The sequence below is a fragment of the Scyliorhinus torazame genome, chromosome 10 (assembly GCF_047496885.1).
Source record: "Scyliorhinus torazame isolate Kashiwa2021f chromosome 10, sScyTor2.1, whole genome shotgun sequence".
NCBI classification, from domain to species: domain Eukaryota; kingdom Metazoa; phylum Chordata; class Chondrichthyes; order Carcharhiniformes; family Scyliorhinidae; genus Scyliorhinus; species Scyliorhinus torazame.
The window spans coordinates 175,443,329-175,463,550 of record NC_092716.1 but is presented as its reverse complement, the minus strand read 5'-3'; the positions used below and the strand labels follow the sequence as shown (position 1 = coordinate 175,463,550).

The following is a 20,222-nucleotide window of genomic DNA, read 5'->3' as shown; positions in this document are numbered from 1 at the left end:
GGTACGTGAACGTGGTTGGCGAGGGTTTTGATGAATACCTACAATTCAATTTGTTTATACCTGAATTCACAATACACTCTGGGTACTCAAGATGATTCAGGCAAAAGGAGGGAATTAGAGGTAGGTACATGGGGTGATCAAAGTCTTGTGGAGCAGTGGGTACTGCCGTTGCTTCTCAACCAGAAGCATTGGGTTGAAGTTCAACTCCAGGACTTGTTGACCACGGAAAGGGCGATCATGGCATGGTCAAACAGGTGGAAAGGGCCAGAGAGAGTCCTGTAGTAAGCCATGCTTGTTTCAGAGAGATTCCTCTCCAGCTATAACCACTTGTGTGTTAAGTCGATGGCCCCTTGTGGACTATGGGGATGATGTGATCATTGTTGTTACACTAGGTAACTGTGCCAATTTGCATTATCATTCTCCTTGATGAATTATTTCATATGGTTAATACTGAATTGAGTTAACACAACTCCCTCAAAGGCTTAATTGGTGAAGCCAGCATGTTGCACAGTGACAGAGAAGTCCTGGATTCAGTTCTTAGATTTTGCTGAGCCGGTACAGCTTGACATTTGCAACAATCATAACATTGGCTTTCAAGCCCCTGGGCATGGGAGAACAACATAGACCATGCAGGGTGACTACACTTGATCAATAGCAAGTGATAACTGTTGGAAAGTGTCGGTGTAAGATGTCAAATGTATACAGGGGTGGGTTGATTGTTGTGATGCATACTGTGGTAAAATAACTCTGCCTCTGAGCTCCCACATAAGGAAGCTCAGTTGAATGAGGTACAAGACTCAGAACCTTCAGGAAAGGAAATTGGGAATAAGGAATAAAATGAATCAAACACATAAGCTCAGGTTTGCAACCTGGAAGGGAAAATAAGAGATCAGTGTTCAAAGCTTTAATGGACATCCTGGTGACTGGATAACTGTCCTATTAACATCTGGTGAGAGACACTGTAAGAGATTGGATGCAAACAGCGCCACCTGCTGATAACACATGGAATATGAACAAGTATGTCTCAAGAGAAACATAAATTTTATATAAATATGAAAAGCGACAATGCAGATTAACCGCATTCAACAGTCAATACACGCACACAATAATCAGCTGGCCTCCAAACAACACTTTCTGTAGCCAACAGGCAGCCAGACACGAGTCCTGAAATTCCAAATGTGTGTTTTCTTTTTAAATATTTACCTGTCTGATTTTACCCAAAGCTGGAGAATCTAATACTGTATTGGAAATATAAGATTTCTAACATCACAAAGGTAAAAATGCAAACATACATGAAGTTGCTAACTTTACCTAGGCAGTATCATGTCCTCAACCGCCTGCTGTGTCTCTTTTTATTCACAGCATAATAATAGTGTTTAATTGGGAAATCTATTTCTGCTGAGCAGTGCTGATACAAGCGAGCAGGAGAAGTTCAGAATGAGTACCGTTGAAATACTAAAGACCAATATGCCGTCAAAGTAACACTAGCTCATAACCTGGCATTCTCAATGTGGTATCCAATCTTCCCAGAGTTCCTACTGCCATTTATAGATTGACTGTAATTACTCGGGATAGGTTTGGAGCAAAGATTGGACTCGCTGGATGGCAATGCTCACATGTGGTGGATTGGGCTCCAAATTGGCCTTAAAAGGAATTTTCTGCAAGGATAATACAGATGCCTACTGGGCGGCGAATATGGAGAAGGTGCGGAGCTGGGTAAGAGGGGTTGATTCCCAGTGGGTCAGAATGGAGGAGAGTTTGTGCATGGGGTCAGGATTGAAAGCACTAGCAACAGCGCCGCTCCCGATAGCCCCTGGGAAGTACTCAGGGAGTCCGTTAATAATAGCTTAATTGAGAATTTGGGGGCAGTTTCGTCAACACTTCGAATTAGGGGCAGGGTCAAGGGAAATGCCAATTCGGGGGAACCACAGATTTGAGCCAGAAAGGTGGGATGGAAATTTTCAGAAATGGGAGGAGAAGGGGATTAAGACACTGAAAGATTTGTTTCTTAGGGGTTGGTTTGCAGGATTGAAGGAGCTGGAAGCGAAGTATGGGCTGGAGCAGGGGGAAATGTTTAGATACATGCAGGTTCGAGATTTTGCCAGAAAGGAGATACAGAACTTCCTGGCGGAGCCGGCCTCCACATTGCTGGAGGAGGTGCTGCGACAGGGGGACTGGAGAATGGGGTAGTGTCAGCGGTCTACAGAGCTATTTTGGAAGAGGAAAAGGCACCACTGGAAAGGGTCAAAGCAAAGTGGGAGGAAGAGTTGGGAGAGGGGTTCTGGTGTGAGGTACTCCGGAGAGTGAATGCCTCCACCTCGTGCGCGCGGTTGGAGCTGATATAGCTGAAGGTGGTATATAGAGCACACCTCACGAGGGCGAGGCTGACCTGATTCTTTGAAGGAGTAGAAGATGTGTGTGAACGTTGCGGGGTGGGCCCCGCTAATCACGATCATATGTTTTGGTCCTGTTCAAAGCTAGAGGATTACTGGAAGGAGGTTTTTAGGGTAATTTCTAAAGTGGTGCACGGGAAACTGGACCCGGGCTCCCGGGAGGCCATATTCGGGGTGTCGGACCAGCCAGGGTTGGAAACGGGTGCGTAGGCAGATGTTGTAGCCTTCGCCTCGTTGATCGCCCGAAGGCGGATCCTGATAGGTTGGAGGGCAGCCTCTCCACCCTGTGCCCTAGTGTGGCGGGGGGATCTGTTGGAATTCTTGACTCTGGAGAAGGTTAAGTTTGAACTGAGGGGAAGGACGGAGGGGTTCTACAATTCATGGGCATTATTCATTGTGCACTTTCAAGAACTGGATAACATCGAACATTAGTTGGGGGGGGGGCGTTGGGGGAGGGGGGGCGGTGTGTGTTAATGGCGACTATGGGTGATTCCTGATTCCTTTTTGTCATTTGTTTGTGTGAACATGCAGGCTAATGTTTTGGGTTTGGTGGGAGGATGGGATCGTTGTTATTGATATGGGGATTGACATATTTGTTACTGATTATTGTTTATTGTTGGTGGGTGTAAATTTGGGAGAAAATGCGAAAAAGGAGAATAAAGAAATATTTTTAAAAATAAGGATAATTCAGACGCATTTTCTGTGGCAGATTTGAGATGGTAGCCACTGTGTAAAGTTTATTCCATGTAATACCCAGAACTGCTCAAAACCGAACTGTAATTCAGCGGAAAATCGATCCCTTCTATTCAACTCCCGGAAATATTATTCCTAGCTGGGGTTCTCAGCTATGATTCTAACCCTTAAAAAGAATAATTTAGCAGTGCAACCAACAATATTTTTATTAGACTGCGTGTGATGCGTGTTAGGGCTTCCATCTGGTGCCTGTTGTTGCTTTTCTGGAGCCTGAGGCAATTGATTGCAACTGGAAACTGTGGACAGAGATTGGGGAGAGAGGGGAGAAGGGGCAGTTAGAGGGAAGCTGGCCAGGGGCAAGATTCAGACTGTGCAATTGCACCAAGTGGATCATGAAAGGGGATCCCAGTACAGGGGATCCCAGATCATTGTGCAAACTATTTTATATTACATTTTTGAAACAAGCCTTTTCCTGATTGTATGTATGTGGATTTGACACCAGACTAAGTAGGGAGTATTTAGCATCACTGTCCATCAAAACTCAAAGGCTTTCTAACCAAATCTTTGCTGACGCCCCTGCAAGACAAACATCAGCCCTATGTTAGCACTGCTGCCTCACAGCGCCAGGGACCCGGGTTCGATTCCAACCTCGGTTGGCTGGAGTGAGGAGTTGCATGTTCGTCCAGTGTCTGTGTGGGTTTCCTCTGGATGCTCTGGGTTTCTCCCACAGTCCAAAGATGTGCAGGTTAGATGGATTGGCCATGCTAAATTACTCTTTAGTGTTCAAAGGTTAAGTGGAGTTACGGGATTGCGGAGGAGGGGGTGAGGGATCGTGCTCTTTCAGAGGGAGGGTGCTCTTTCAGAGGGTTGGTGCAGTCTTGAGGGGCCGAATGGCCTCCTTCTGCACTGTAGGGATTCTATGATTTTCATCTGTGAACACATGTAGGTCAGGCCACCAAAATACAAAAACAAAATACTGCAGGTGCCGGAAAGCCGAAATAAAAACAGAAAATGCTGTAAAAACTCAACATGTCAGGTAGCAACTGTAGAGAGAGAGAAAGGCCGTCAACCTGAATGTTTCACTTTACCGATGCTGTCAGTCCCGCTAAGTATTTCCAGCATGTTCTGGTTTTATTTGGGCTACCAGAAAGTTGTTACCTCGCCAGACAGTCGGCATGGGGAGAAATGTATTTTTATTTATTTGTCCTATTTGTTCTCAGAGATGTGCAAATGGCAAAAGTCGTTTGACTGCAGTGTGGATGGCTGGAGCAAGGGTTTTGATAAATATATTCACACATGCATGTTTGCATCCTTACATGTATTAAAGGCATACACCCAAAGCACATGCTGGGCGGGAGGGTGGAAGACTCGAGCTGGGAACCACGCTCCACTGACACTGAAGTGAGTGACAAGCTGGCGAAGGACAGCCTTGCACAGAGCCTCATAAAACTGGAGTTAAAGAAAGTTAACGTATCTGCAACCATGAGGATCGGGTGTCTGATTAAAACCACGAAATGCCAGCTCCTGGGCATCAGTCTCACCGTCATGGTAAATAATAACATATTTATTCTGTTTACCCTAATGCAATTTTAATGCACTGCGTGGGAATTTAAAAGAAAAATGGAATATGTTCTAATACAAAATTGGTTGTTTGCAAGCCACTTCCTTTGCAGAGAATAAAACCTCGGGTGTAATGATGTTTCGAATGTACGTGATGCTTTTGATGAACAATTAAAAAAGAAAGCCTGGTTGGGATAAAGTTTTTAAAAATGGTTTTTAAAGCCGCCCCATCATGATGCACTCCCATTTCCTCGTGATATTAATATTAAAATATGAGTTACCTCAGCCCAGGCCCCAATCCTCGTGTTGTAAAACATTGAATATATGCGGGTTGCTGGACTTTGGGGAGGTATCAGAGCGGAGTGATTATTCCTTCATGATGATGCACTATTAAAGAGTGGGAACAGATGGCAGCAACATCGGGTTGTGTTAGTTATACTGTGCTAATAAACTCACAAGATTAAAATTTAGGGGCACTTTTCAGACAACCCACTCCCACTCTGCTGCAACAGTTTGCTTCCCAGGGCCAGCTTTTGTGAAGCGCCCCTTATTGCACAATGAGGTATTTTCCTCTTCCTACACCAGCCATCTTATGGTTTCCCTGAGATTGCCAATTTCAAATGATGTGGGGAAACATTGCAAAAGTGCCTGGAACATGTGGCGCTTCACCCTTAAAATGGTGCGATTTTTAAAAATGCCTTTTGATTAGCTGTCACCAAAATAGGGATAGAGGACAGTACAAATTTCAATTTCTAATGGGACAAATCCTTTATGGCTTACTTTGCTGTTTATCATCAAGTGACCGGATTGGACCGGATTCTTTCAAGAATATCTTCAATTTTCTCCCAAAACAGACCAGGCAGTTTGGACCTAATAGGGACAAAAGAGGATTGTATATGCTCGAGGCTCAGGGAAATGCTGGAATATTTAATGAATAATTTGTATCAGTGTTCACTAAGGAAGAGAAAGGATTCTGATAAAATATTGGTTGAGAAGTAGAGATGGTAGAGGTAATGGATAGGGTGAAAATTCATAGGCACTTTTTGCTGAAAAGGCTGCCTGTGCTTAGAATGGATAAGGCACCTGGTCCAGATGGTTTGCATCCCACATTAATAATGGAAGTTGAGGTAGTCCAAAGACGTGCAGGTTAGGTGGATTGGCCATGATAAATTTCCCTTAGTGACCAAAAAGGTTAGGAGGGGTTATTGGGTTACGGGGATAGGATGGAAGTGAGGGATTAAGTGGGTCGGTGCAGACTCGATGGGCCAAATGGCCTCCTTCTGCACTGTATGTTCTATGTTCTAGAGGAAGGGCTTGCTATTATCTTACAGTTTCTGTAGATACAGCTGAGAAGCTAGAGGATTGGGAAGTGGCAAATGTGATATGTTCAAGAACGAGTGTAAGGACATTCCTAGTAACTACAGGCTAGTCAGTTTAACATCAATAGTGGGTAAGGTTTCAAAAACAATTATCAGGGAAAAGATCAACAGGCACTTGAAGAATTATTAAAGGAGAGCCAGCATATATTTGCAAACGGTTGACTAATCCACCTTTTTAATAAAGAGAGAAAGTTGTTTAGTTCTGCAGAGGAGATTTGCAGAATGGTCGCAGGGGTGACGGTTTTAGTGACAAGATTAGGTTGGAGAAACTGGGATTTTTCTCCCTGGAGCGAAGGAGATTTGATAAAGGTGTACAAGATTATGAATGGTTCAGATGAGGCAGACAAAGTAAACTGTTCCCATTAGCTGATGGTACAATAACTAGGGGACACAAATTCAAAGATTTGGATAAAAGATATAGGGAGCATGTGAGGAAGAACTTTTGTTTACGCAACAACTGGTAATGACTTGGAACTTTTGACAGGTGGCACAGTGATTAACACTGCTGCCTCACAGCTCCAGGATCCCAGGTTCAATTCCAGCCTTGGGTGACTGTGCAGAATTTGCACTTTCTCCCCATGTCTGTGGGTTTCCTCCAGGTGCTCCGGTTTCCACCCACAGTGCAAAGATGTGCAGGTTAGGTGGATTGGCCATGCTAAATTGACCCTTGGTGTCCAAAAGGTTAGTTAGGTTATTGGGTTACGAGATAGGGTGGAGACGTGGGCTTAAGTAGGGTGCTCTTTCCCAGGGCTGGTGCAGATTCGATGAACCGAATGGCCTCCTTCTGCACTGTAAATTCAATGAACTTGCTGCAATTGAGGGAAGCGGAGATGATCAATGATTTCAAATTGGATGTGCAGTTGAGGGAAACAAATCTGCATGACTATGGGGACGGAGCTCTGACTGGATTTTTCTGCAGAGAGCTAGCATGGACCCGATGGGTCGAATGGCATTCTTCTGTGTGATTATGACTTTGTGACTCAATGATTCTACATCCACGTTCTTATACCCACACTCCAAAATTAGTATTTATCCTCAGTTTTTTGGAAAGGAAATTTAAGTTTCTCAACTGAAGGATTGAAGTTTCTGTCTCAAAAAGTTCTTGGTGTAAGTCATTTTCAAGAACAGATCATATTTATGAGACAGATACAGTTGTAGCTTCAGGGTAATTTTGTCAATGATAAAGTTAACAGAGGGCAAAAGAGTTAGCCCAATATGCACCAAAAGCTGTGGAGGAAAGACGTTAAATGCAGATAGTGTGGCAGTAAATTGGAGAATAATATGGTTATCTAGGTCAGCGCTTCTCAAACATTTTTGATTGATAGACCCTTTTTTCAAATATTGTTGTAATCATAGACACCCCTATCAAAATTATAATACTATATAATACTTATAATGTGGAAGTGTTGAATGTTAAGAGTGTTTTAATAATGCTTTTAAGAAAACAGATATTTGCTTACAAAATTCAATTCGATGTGTGTGCCTGCTTCTCACTGCAAAGTCTTTCAATCCTCAGTGTGATGTTTGACAAAGACGCTCATAAATCATTCTCCACTTCCTCTTGAGACCCGTACTTTCTCTTCGCAGCCTTTGGGAAAAATCGCACCCTGGAAAAAGTTATATTTTGGTGCCCTTTGAGTTTAAGCATGCAGTGTTGAAATACATTAAATGCACTCCCCTTTGTTTAACAAGGCTAAACTAATCTGATGCCCCCTTGAAACCACAGGGCTACTTGTCAACTTCGTGCCGATCTCAAAACTCCTCTGTGCACACTCCCTTCCGAGGTAAGATAGTCAGCCCACTCTGCAGGGCATATTCGGAGGTTGCACTCCACCCGTGCCAAGTCTGCCTCCAGTTGCAGCTGAATCACTTACTCTTGACCACGATTCCCTGGCCAGTTGTAAAGCCCTGAAAACTACATTTGTTTTCCTAACACACATGTAGGGGGGAACAAATTGTAGGGGTTCGGGAAAAGGGTTGGGAGTGGGACCAGCTAAATTGCCGAGAAACAGGATAGGCTCGATGGGCCAAATGGCTCCTCCTATCGGTAACCATTCTATGAGCACAAACAAGAATATTTCCGAAAATAAAATTGATGATCCAAGAAAGGGTCCATTTCTCAGAGGGTGAAAGTCAAGTTTAGGTTTGGGTCATTTGGATTTTGGAACATGCTGAGTTCAACACAAATGCAGCAGTAAATAGTTAATGTATAACTAATTAAAATAGATAGTTGAAGGTCAAAATGGAAAGAAGTCTGCCTTTCTTTAACCAATGGTGGGCTTTGTTATTCCACACCACTCACTTAGGGACTAAGAGGATGGACAGTGAAGCTAGTTAAAATATTTCAGCCACAGAAAAGCCACACGTGGCATAAAAGATGCTGATTGCCCCAACCCGAATGTAGAAAACCAGCTGAAGATAGTGACAATGTTATGATGTTGATGGCTTCCCCAGAATATTTGACCGGTGGAATTGGCACGCTCTCGGTTCAAATTGGATGTTCAAATGATCGCGTACAAAAGACAAGGTTTAGTGTGAATTATCTCCCGGAGACAGACAACATTTTTTTCCCAGAATTCTTGCTGAAAAATTGATTGGTTAGAGTCCACAGGTGGACATTTTCTGAATATCAGCAAAGGCCGATAGCGGGCGGGAAAAGCGACATTGCTTTTTCCGCCACACTGTTCCGGACTTAGTTAAAAAATGGCCAGTCCCACAATTGATCCTGCCCTGCCAGCAACTTAGCTTTTTGGAAATCGGGATGCCATCTTTAAAGGTCTCCCCACTGCACAAGTGTTAACCAGGAACCAAACCTCACTCGCACGTCCCCACACAATCCCCCATCACCCAGGCACTACCCCCTGGCACGGCCCCCTCACTTGAGCCCCTCGGGGAGGTCTGCTCGGCAGGTGCATGCCTTGGGAATCCAGTCGTCTGCCCACACACCAACATGAATGGACTTTCTTTCGGGGGGGAGGAGATGATTCAGGTATAAGAGACCTGATATTGTGATGTTAATATATGGAAATAATGTTACCAACATTGAATGTCTGGAATCCTGTTATGCCACTAGCGGGGGGGTGGGGGGGGGGAACAATCACATTATGCTTTTAGGTGGGTGGGAAACGCGTTTTGGACGTCTAGCGAGATTTTACACTCCTGTCGCCAAACTTTTTCGAAGGAAACGGGAGTGGAAAATCTGGGCCACGATTGTATATTGTCTGTGAAAGGAAGGACTTGCTGAGCTGACTGGTCGTTCTTTGTACAAAGAAGTTACAAGATAGAAATAGGTCACAGAAGAATCAATGACTTCAGGAAAGCAGTGACAGAGAAAGTCAGAGTGATGGAAGAAGCAAAAGATAAATAAAATATTCAAATATCATCGCTGTCTTGTAATGAGCATTCTAGTGTTGTCCTGACTCTCACATCTCATTACCTTCCCCTTTGTTGTGTTTCACACTAGTTCCTTGGAGTTGCAGTTGCTGCATTGACCTTGTGGACCTCCTTCAGTGATGAGTTTAATGTTATCCGCAATATTACCATTGAAACCAACCGATACAACAGGTTTCATGATCTTGGTGAGTTAACTTGCAGACAGCTGAAATACAGACTCTTTTTCCATAGTGGCAAAGTACTTTTTTCAATCCTGATGAAAGTTCATGTGAAAGAACTATCACAGTTCTCTGTAAGGCCTATATAAACACCAGAATTTATTTAAAATACTGAGCGAGCAATTACATTTGTATCTTGACTCACTTAATTCTCATTCAGTGCTAAATGGCCTCCTTCTGCACTGTAGGGATTCTATGATAATACTCATGGAATGTAAGTTTTCAGTCTGTAAGGATCTGACATGAAATGGATAGTAACTCAACAACTTGCATTTTTATAGTGCCTTTAGCATCAAAAATCACCCTAGAGAACATCACGGAAGCATTATCAGAGAAATTTCAACACTGTGCCAAAAGAGTAAATATATAGAAGGTTGGTCAAATAATGGATTTTAAGACAGAATCTTATAGGAGAGAGAGAGATAGAACAGTTTAAGAAATAAATTCTCACATTGGAAAGGAATAACCACCAGTAATCGACAAAGTGAGTGGTGAATACTCAAAACGTCAGAATTGGAAAGCGGCAGACCTCAGAGAGTTGTAAGCTGGAGAAGGTTACAGAGGTCCCGAAAGGGCTTAAGCACGAGGCTGAGAATTTTACATTAAATTTTTAAAAAATTATTTCAAGGGACGTGGCCGTCGCTACGAATGGTCGGTGAAAAAATATAGCATAAGTGTTCCGTGCCATCGGAAATCGGCCCACTGGGGGCGCATCGGGGGAGGGGCTTCCAACGACGCTCCAACGGTGTGAACCGTGCAACATGACGACGCCATTTCGGAGGAGGCAGAGACTCGAAAACCGGCGTCAAACCGGCGCCGCCACCGATTTGGCCGTTGGAAGGGATTCTCCGCCCGATCGCCGATTACGATATCGACGTTGGGCAACGGAGAATCCCGCCCCCGGTTCCAACTAAGATGGTGTGCGACTTGGAGGGTAACTCCATGCATTTGCTGCCCTTTTCCTTTTAGGTAGTAGAGGTCATGGGTTTGGAAGGTGCTGTTGAAAGAGACTAGGTGAGTTACAGCAGTGCATCTTGTAGTCTTTCCCGCCCCAGACTTAATCTGGGTGAGGGCAGGAAGGCAGCGAAATGCTCACCCAGCACCCTCCCACCCAATTAAATGCCCCCCCCCCACCTCCAAACCCACCGCTAGAGAGGGCAGAAGATTCCACCCCAAATTTGAAAAGGCCAGTTATTCAGTTACAGTTTGCTTGGTTGCAATGGTTTGACTTCAGCTCAGGAAACGAGTTTGTGGCATTGAAGACTGAAGCTCAAAGATAACTCTTGCCCCAGCTGCTCAGCAGTACAAAACGTTGGTAAAAATGCCCATTTGTCATGCCTAAATTGTACAAACGTTATGCCTGACAATATCTTTTCATCATAACTTTTAATTTAATCAACTGTCAAATTATCGGTGCAGTTACAGACAACTCGGTGACTTGGCAAAATTAGACAAGCTACATCCTGGTGTCTTTTGTTCAGCAGAGAAGTGTTTCTGTTCAGCCACATAGGTTCTTCTGGGTGCAGCGAGCTATGTGCAGGGTGCACTCAACATATTTTCTAATAATACGGATGATCCTAGACTCAGCTGCAGAATGGCTCTGCATGAAATGCTTTTATAATCTTATAGAATATAAATACTTTCAGTTCTAATGAAGCACAGTCTCATACTGTCACATAAACATTCTCCTCATCTTGTATGAAATAAATGCTCCTTGGAATCAGCAAGTTTTGGAATCACAAAAGCACAACACTGCCCGTGCTGGAAATCAGAAATAAAAACGACGAAATGCAAGAACTACTCAGTAGATCAGGCAGTATCTGTGGAGTTCCAGGTTATGATGATCTGTCGAAAGATAGAAACATAATGCGCGGGATTCTCCGTTGGCCGACGCCGAAATCGGGAAAGATAATAAGGTGGAGAATCGGCTTTGGCGCCATAAATACGGCAGGTGCCGATTTGACGCCAAATCACAATTCTCTATCACCTGGTGTAGCCACCTGGGTTGGCCACTTCCCAACTTAAAATGGAGAACCGCAAAGGCTGAAGGGAAATTCAGCCAACACAGGCAAAGACTAGCAAGTGCAGAAATCATGTATATTGAAACCTGCAAAACAACCAGACAGCACTGAAACCAGCAGCCATCTGCATAGTAATGCAGCAGCCATCTACATAGTAATGAGCGATTCCAAGGCACAATGGCAACAGTTAAGGTGAATAAAGCCAAGCCAGACTCGTCGGCGCCAGCAGGAGCCAAGACAAAGGAAGGCCAACGGACATTTAGGGACCGCCCAACGATCAGGGAACAACTCCAGTATTGGAGAAATCGATCCAAGTGATCGGAACGCTGTCCAATCACTTGGAACCAGGTACGGGGTCCGCCCCGAAGGGTGGGAAGCCCCTGGGGACTATAAAGTAAAGCCCCCAAGTTCAAATCGTCCTTCTTTGGCAGGGTCACTCAGCAACTTGAACCAACCCTTGACAGTGACCTGCCTCGCTGCCGCCAACCAAGTAAATCTCAAGTCAACGCTCGCTACGAGATAGGGGCTCCTAGCTACAAGTCCATACCAGCTTTTGAATCCTGCAGACTAAGGACCTGAACGAAAGGCCATTTGTTCCCCTGACCTGGTGGGCCAGTCCGAAGCTAAGTATAGGCCTTTTGCCTAGAAAGTAGAGTTTATGCATGAGTAGTGATTTACTATGTATAATAAATGTGTTTTGATTTGAATCTTACTAATTGGTGTGTTGAGTTATTGATCATTACTTGAACTTGAATCTCGTTGGCGGTATCATAAAGATGCCTGGCGACTCTAGAGCAAAGGTTAAACAAACAGAGCAAATTACGAATTAAGAGCCAACCAAAAGTTAGCAACACTGGACAGCGGCGTCAATGCGTACCGGGACGCACATGCAGAAGACACCATTTATATATCGTTAGCGGACCCGACTTGGTATTCTCCAGGGCCTCCTCGATTCTCCACCTCTGATGGGCAGAGTTCCCGATGGCGAATTTCACTTGTGCTTTTAAAAATCGTGAATCCGCCGTCGTGGCTGGTGAGGGAAAGAGAGGAGGTAGGACGGTAGAAGAGCGACTGCGACACGGACACTGGACGTGCAGGCTGGGTTGGGCCGTTCCACGGCTGGGGGAGGGGAGGGGGAAGGTGGGGAACAGGCCGAGTGGCCAGGGTGATAGCCAAGGGACTAGGGCGGTGTCCAGGCACGGATCGCCATTACAGCGGCATCTTGCTGCGCACCTACTGACTACCCAACTTGGTCCCTGGTTCTGCAGCGTGAGGCACGATCAATTGGACAAAGACGATAGTTGAATCCAACTGAGGCTTTATTGCTATCAGATGTGTGGCCTCCCACAGCAGCTGCCGAAATGGCTGCTGGCTGGAGGACACACATATTTGTACAGTCAGGGACTACCGATGAACCTGTAGTACAGGTCCTACCGTACATTACCTAATACAGGTGCAACAGTGGTTTACCACATTCACCCCCTGTTAAAAATTGAGTCCGCCGGGGGTGGTGGATAACTATATACAACAATGAGTTAATATTTACAAGATTTGAGCAAACAAATGTCCTTTGATGTCTGGTGGACCAGTCAGAGGTTTAGCCGGTCCGGGGCCTTGATGTTCCTCTGGGAGCGACGCAGTGGTGTCGGCGATGTTGGTGCTGATCTGATTGATGGTGACTCCGGGAGCATGCCGAAATCCTCTTCATCGTCGGGCGCGGGTAGGGGGGGGGACGGATCTCCTGGGGGGGCTGCTGTTGGGAGCGATGGGAGAGGGGAGGGTGGTGCCGGGGGTGGAGGGGGTGTGGGGGTGGAACCTGCTGGTGCCAGGTCCCTGAAGGAGACAGTATCCTGGCGGCCGTTGGGGAACGCCACGTAGGCGTACTGGGGGTTTGCGTGGAGCAAGTGCACCCTCTTCACCAACGGGTCCGCCTTGTGGAGTCAGGCGTGCTTACGGAGAAGCATGGTTCCCGGAGCTGCAAGCCAAGTCGGGAGCGACACCCCGGATGTGGACTTCCTGGGGAAGGCAAAAAGACGTTCATGGGGTGTATTGTTCGTGGCAGTGCAGAGTAATGAGCGAATGGAGTGGAGTGCATCAGGGAGGACCTCCTGCCAGCGGGAGGCCGGGAGGTTTCTGGACCGTAGGGCCAGCTGGACGGCTCTCCATACCGTCCCATTCTCCCTATCTACCTGTCCGTTTCCCCAGGGGTTATAGCTTGTCGTTCTGCTGGAGGCGATACCCCTGCTGAGCAGGAACTGGTGTAGCTCATCACTCATGAATGAGGATCCCCTGTCACTGTGGATCTGGCGGGGAAACTGAACAGAGTGAAGATTGTGTTGAGGGCTTTAATGAAGGTGGCAGACGCCATGTCGGGGCATGGGATGGCGAAGGAGAACCGGGGGTATTCGTCGATCACACTGAGAAAATATGTGTGATGGTCGGTGGAGGGGAGGGGGCCTTTGAAGTCCACACTGAGGCGTTCAAAGGGGCGGGAGGCCTTAATGAATTTTGTGCCTTAATGAAGTGGTTCAACTCCTGGGACTCCTGGGTGACAAAGGCTGTCGAGCAGGGCCCGGAGTCGGTCAACCTGTGTGCTGGCACATGTACCTCGTGATAGGGCGTCTGGAGGTTCGTTGAGTTTGCCGGGGCGATACATAATCTCGTAATTATAGGTGGAGAGCTCGATTCTCCACCGCAAGATTTTATCATTTTTGATCTTGCCCCGCTATGTGTTGTTGAACATGAAGGCTACCGACCGTTGGTCAGTGAGGAGAGTGAATCTCCTGCCGGCCACATTTCTGAGGCATGAAGGATGCGGGAAAAGAATGCCACGGGCCTGCCTGCCTGATTGAGGGTGGCGGCAAGGGCGACGTCTGATGCGTCGCTTTCTACGGAAGGGCAGTGTCTCATCTACAGCGTGCATCCCGGCCTTGGCAATATCAGCTCTGATCCGGGCGAAGGCCTTTTGGGCCTCGGCCGTCAGGGGAAACTGGGTGGACTGTATGAGTGAGCAGGCCTTGTCCGCATACTTTGGGACCCACTGAGCGTAGTGCGAAAAGAACCCCAGGCAGCGTTTGAGGGCCCTGGGCAATGGGGGAGGGGGAGCTCCATGAGGGGGCTCATGCGGTTGGGTCCGGGTCCCGTTCTGGACCACATAGCCGAGGATGGCTAAGCGGTTCGTGCTGAACACGCACTTCTCCTTGTTGTAAGTGAGGTTTAGGAGAGTAGCGGTGTGGAGAAATTTAGCAAGGTCCATCTCCCATTGGAAGACCGAGACCCCGTTTGTGACGCCGAAGGAGACCCTAAGGAAGTGGTATAGGCAGCCGTCTGCCTCGAAGGCAGTGTATGGACGGTCCGATTTACGGATGGGGAGCTGGTGGTAGGCGGATTTCAGGTCCACCGTTGAGAAGACCCGGTACTGTGCAATCTGGTTAACCATGTCAGATATGTGTGGGAGGGGGTACGTGTCGAGCTGCGTGTACCGGTTGATGGTCTGGATGTGGTCCACAACCATTCGGTGTTTCTCCCCAATTTTAACTACTACCACTTGAGCTCTCCAGGGGCTGTTGCTGGCCTCGATGATGCCTTTCCGAAGCAGCTGCTGGACTTCGGACCTGATGAAGGTCTTGTCCTGGGTGCTGTACCGTCAGCTCCTGGTGCCGACGGGTTTGCAATCTGGAGTTAGATTGGCAAAGAGGGAAGGTGGGTCGACCTTTAGGGTCGCGAGGCCGCACACAGTAAGGGGTGGTAAGGGCCCGCCGAATTTCAGAGTTAGGCTCTGGAGGTTGCACTGGAAGTCAGACCGAGGATTAATGCAGCGCAGAGATTAGGGAGGACGTAGAGGCGGAAGTAGCTGAATTCTACGCCCTGGACCTTGAGCATGACCGTACATTACCCCCGGATCGCTACCCAATGGGATCCGGTGGCCAGGGTGATTTTTTGGTTGGCGGGTGGTATCGTGAGGGAGCAGCACCTTACCGTATCCGGGTGTATGAAACTTTCGATGCTCCCGGAGTCCAGCAGGCAGGAGGTTACATGTCCGTCGACTTTCTCGCTGGTGCATGCGTTGGTCAGGTTATGCGGACGAGACTGGTCGATTGACATGGAGGGGAGTCTTGGTTGGTCGTCGGGTCATGGGACGGCTGGTGAGCCCGGGTCCTGGAACACTGGTGCCCATGTGCTGAGGGGTAGACAAGATGGCGGCGCCCGAAGATCTTGCAGGTTACAAAATGGCGGTGCCCATGGAACGCACGTTGCGGGGGTGGAACAAGATGGCGGCGCCCATGGAACGCACGTGTTGCGCGGAGGGGAAGATGGCGGTGCCCACTGGCTGCACGTGGTCTGAGGAGGGGGGGGGATGGCGGTGCCCATTGTCCGTGACCGAGGGGGGTGAGGGCGATCGCGGCTACTGAGCAGGCCTGGCACACCGCGGCGAAGTGGCCCTTCTTCCCGCAGGCTTTACAATGGGCAGCGCGGGCCGGGCAGCGTTGGCGGGGGTGCTTCTGTTGGCCGCAAAAATAGCATCGGGGCCCCCCGGGGTTCGCTGGCTGGCATGCAGCGCAGGCGTATTGGGTGGCCAGCGCCCCCGCTGCGGCGGCTGTCTGTGGGGTCCACGAAGCGTAGGAGGGGTGGGCCGCGTGGCTGGGGTGTAGGACTGGACGTTGCACAGGGCGACCGTCATGGAGAGCGCTAGCGTTTTAGTCTCTGCGAGGTCGCGCATGGCCCCTTCTAGGAGCCGCTGGCGTATGAGTTCTGACCCAATTCCAGTCACAAAAGCGTCCCTCATAAGGAGGTCTGAGTGATCCGTGGCCGTAACGGCCTGACAGTCACAGTCCCGGACTAGTGGGATTAGGGCCCGCCAGAAGTCTTCTATGGACTCACCAGTGAGTTGAGAGCGAGTGGCGAGTGCGTGCCTGGCGAAGAGCGTGTTCGTCTTCTGTGCGTAGTTGTCCTTGAGTAGAGTCATGGCTTCGGTGTAGTTCGGCGCATCCTGGATTAACGGAAAGACTTTGGAGCTCAACCTGGAATATAAAATCTGAATCTCTGAGCCTCCGGGACAGGGGTTGGTGCCGCGTTGATATACGCCACGAAGCAAGCGAGCCAGTGCTGGAAGTCCTTTCCGGCGTCGCTTGAGTGCGGATCCAGCTGCAGGTGATCCGGTTTGATACTGAGGTCCATCCTTAGAAACTGATAGCAATAAATTGAAGCACGATCAATTCGGCAAAGACGATAGTTGAATCCAACTGAGGCTTTATTGCTATCAGATGTGTGGCCTCCCACAGCAGCTGGTGAAATGGCTGCTGGCTGGAGGACACGCATATTTATACAGGCAGGGACTACCGGCGAACCTGTAGTACAGGTCCTACCGTACATCACCTAATACAGGTGCAACAGTGGTTTACCACACAGAGTAACACCAGCCATATGGGTGCCCCATCCCCCCACCCACGCACCCCATGTCCCCGCCACATCACCCCCCCGCCCCAATCCCCTCCACCACCCAGCTACCACCCACCGACGGCCCACCCAGGGCAACACCCACAGTAGCCCCTGGTGAACGCAACACCAACCACGGAGCCGGGCACCCACGGGGCCAGGGGTGTGGGGATGTGGGGGGGGAGGGACAGGGAGTAGCATAGTGGTTACCACAGTTGCATCACAGCTCCAGGATCCCAGGTTCGACTCCCGCTTGGGTCACTGTCTGTGTGGAGTCTGCACGTTATCCCCGTGTCTGCGTAGGTTTCCTCCGGGTGCTCCGGTTTCCTCCCACAGTCCAAAGATGTGCAGATCAAGTGGATTGGCCATGCTAAATTGACCTTGGTGTCCAAAAAGGTTAGGTGGGATTACTGGGTTATGGGGATAAGGTGGAGGCATGGCCTCTTTCTGCACTGTAAATTCTATGATCAAAGCTTGCAGTGCTAACCGGGGCCCGTTGGCACGTTGTAGTCCGTTAGATCTGGTTGGACACAGAGGTACGCACCATGTTAACATGTCGACCTTTCAGCCCCTGCAGACAATTGATATTGGAATACAATCAGCAATGGTGGCCTTCTTGCTAGTCGCTGCCACCCTGGGGGATGCCTTGTGGCTGTACAAGGAGGAGGAAGCTGCAGCAGCGGAGCAGGCAGCAGCGGACCGTGCCGCAGAGGGACAGGTGGCAGTCGCCCAGGTTGGAGAGCCGACCGCCCAACAGGCTGAGGGGGAGGAGGTGCCAAGGAGGTGCCGCATGAGGCCTCGTGTGTCCCGGCACCGCCTGTCATTCGAGAAGCTGCCGGACCGGGCATGCCATTGAAGACTCCGGCTGAGTAGGGAGACAGTGCGACATATCTGTCAGATATGGGGGTATGGGGGTAGACACCTGCTCCCAGTGGCCGTTAAGGTGACGGTCGCCCTGAACATTTATGCAACGAGGTCCTTCCAGGCGCCGAGTGGGGACCTGTCCCGGATCTCACAGACATCGGTGCACAGGTGCATCAGCGGAGGCCCGATATGCCCAGGCAGATCAGCTTCAATGAGAACCAGGCCACCAGGATGCTCGGGAAGTGGGGTTTTCCGTCATCGACGGGATGCTCTTGGTCCAGGGGGTAATCAATGGGATGCATTTCCCCCTAGGGGCACCTGCGGATAACAGGCCGCTGTTCACAAACCGAATGGGGTTCCACGCGATGAACGTGCAACTGATATGTGACCACCAGGTGCGCATCATACATGTCTGTGCCCGGTACCCGGGAAGTGTGCATGACTCCTGGCACACTCGACGATTCCTGACATGTTCGAGATGCCCCTCAGGCTGGGGGGGGTTGGCTCCTGCATGATGGGGGGAACCACTGCAGTCGTGGCTTCTGACACCTATCCAGAGACCACAGCCCGATGCCGAGACCGGTACAACGACGGCCATACAGCAACGACCAGGAGTGTGATCGAGCGGTGCTTCGGCATCCTGAGGATGGGGTTCAGGTGCCTCCGACCGCTCTGGAGGGGCCCTCCACTGTGACGCTGAGAGGGTCGCCCACATCATGGTGGCCTGCTGCATCACACAGCAGAGGGGCGATGTGCTGGAGGAGCAGAATGAAGGCCAGGCCTCGTCCAACGAGGAGGGCGAGGGTGGGCTAAACATGGAGCCCAGGCAGGCATGGGAGGCCGCATGATGTGTGCGCCACGGCCAACCGCACGGGACGCTCTTATAGCCTCCAGGTTCACCGACTAGGAAGGGGGTTAGAGGGGGAGCACTGGCCAGGGGCAGGGGCATCACATCCCAACCCCGCACCACCTCATTTCCCCCTGGCCATCCCCGCCTTCAACACCCTCCGTGATAATAATCTTTATTATTGTCACAATGTAGGCTTACATTAACACTGCAATGAAGTTACTGTGAAAATCCCCTAGTCGCCACACTCCGGCGCCTGTTTGGGTACTCTTGAGGGAGAATTCAGAATGTCCAATTCACCTAACAGCACGTCTTTCGGGGCATGTGGGAGGAAACCGGAGCACCCGGAGGAAACCCACGCAGTCACAGGGGGGGGCTGGGTTCTCCGGCGGCAGGATGTTCCATCTTGCCGGCAGCCCGGGGGTTTCCCGACGGCGTGGGGCTGCCCCACAATGGGTAGTCCATTGACCAGCCAGCGTAAGGGAGCATCCCGCTGGCGTGCCGAAACAGAAATGTTGCGCAGCGGGACGGAGAATCCAGCCCAGGGAGAACGCGCAGACTCCGCACAGACAGTGACTCAAGCAGGAATCGAACCTGGGACCCTGGCGCTGTGAAGCAACAGTGTTAACCACTGTGCTATCGTGCCACCCACATGTGCAGCAGGCTGCCATGATACATACCTGTCCCACTACGGGGTAGGGGCCCTGGGTAGGCAGTAGCACCGTAGGACAGTAGGTCCATGGGATGGAGGATAATTACAACCCGCTCAGCGATGAGCTCTGATGCTCCACATCGTATGACAACGTCTAACTCCTGCTCACGGTAACACCTTCCACCGTCCACCTGGGTGCTCCCTCCGTGCGAGCTGGCCATTCCATGACATGGTCCCAATGGATTTGTTTGGTGGAAGTGGTGGGGACGGTTGGGCGGGGTGGGGGAGGGGGGGAGCATGGGACACCCATTCCCCCTCAACGTCCACCCATTTCCCCCTGCCCCGCCCCTGCCCGGCCAGCCCACACCTGTCCACCTCCTTCTGGGTCTGTGTCTCGTCAGCCAGTGACTGCGCCATTTCCCTCTGGGACTGGGCCACCCTTCTCTGTGTCTGCACCACGTCGGCCAGCGGTGTCAACATTCCCACGCATGGTCTGCTGTGACTTAATCCATGCTCCGGAGTGCCGCTGCAATGTCTAGGGGGCTCAGGCCTAAGGTCTCCTGTGAGGCTGCAACCCTGTCCTGGGCCACAGCCAGCATCTGTACAGAATGCCCCAGACCTTGGACCTGTTGACCATAGCCAAAATCGTCGCCCCTAATGCCTCCACCGCAGATGCCACCCATGCGATTTTGGCATGCATTGTCACCACAACCTCCTGCTGCACCTGCAGGTGCTGGTTGCTCGCCGACGACCCCTCATGCCATCC

The 20,222-nt window shown here is 49.6% G+C and overlaps 1 protein-coding gene across 1 annotated transcript in view; it reads left to right on the top strand.

The window, feature by feature from the left end:
• Window positions 1–4,492: 4,492 nt before the first annotated feature.
• The window catches only part of LOC140431056 (tetraspanin-32-like), a 209,679-nt gene continuing 193,949 nt past the window's right edge, over window positions 4,493–20,222 (top strand). Inside the window, exons 1-2 of the mRNA XM_072518972.1 lie at window positions 4,493–4,634; window positions 9,489–9,603. Of these exons, the coding sequence (XP_072375073.1) occupies window positions 4,569–4,634; window positions 9,489–9,603 (181 nt within the window). The 5' untranslated portion in view covers window positions 4,493–4,568. The remainder of the gene's footprint in view (window positions 4,635–9,488; window positions 9,604–20,222) is intronic.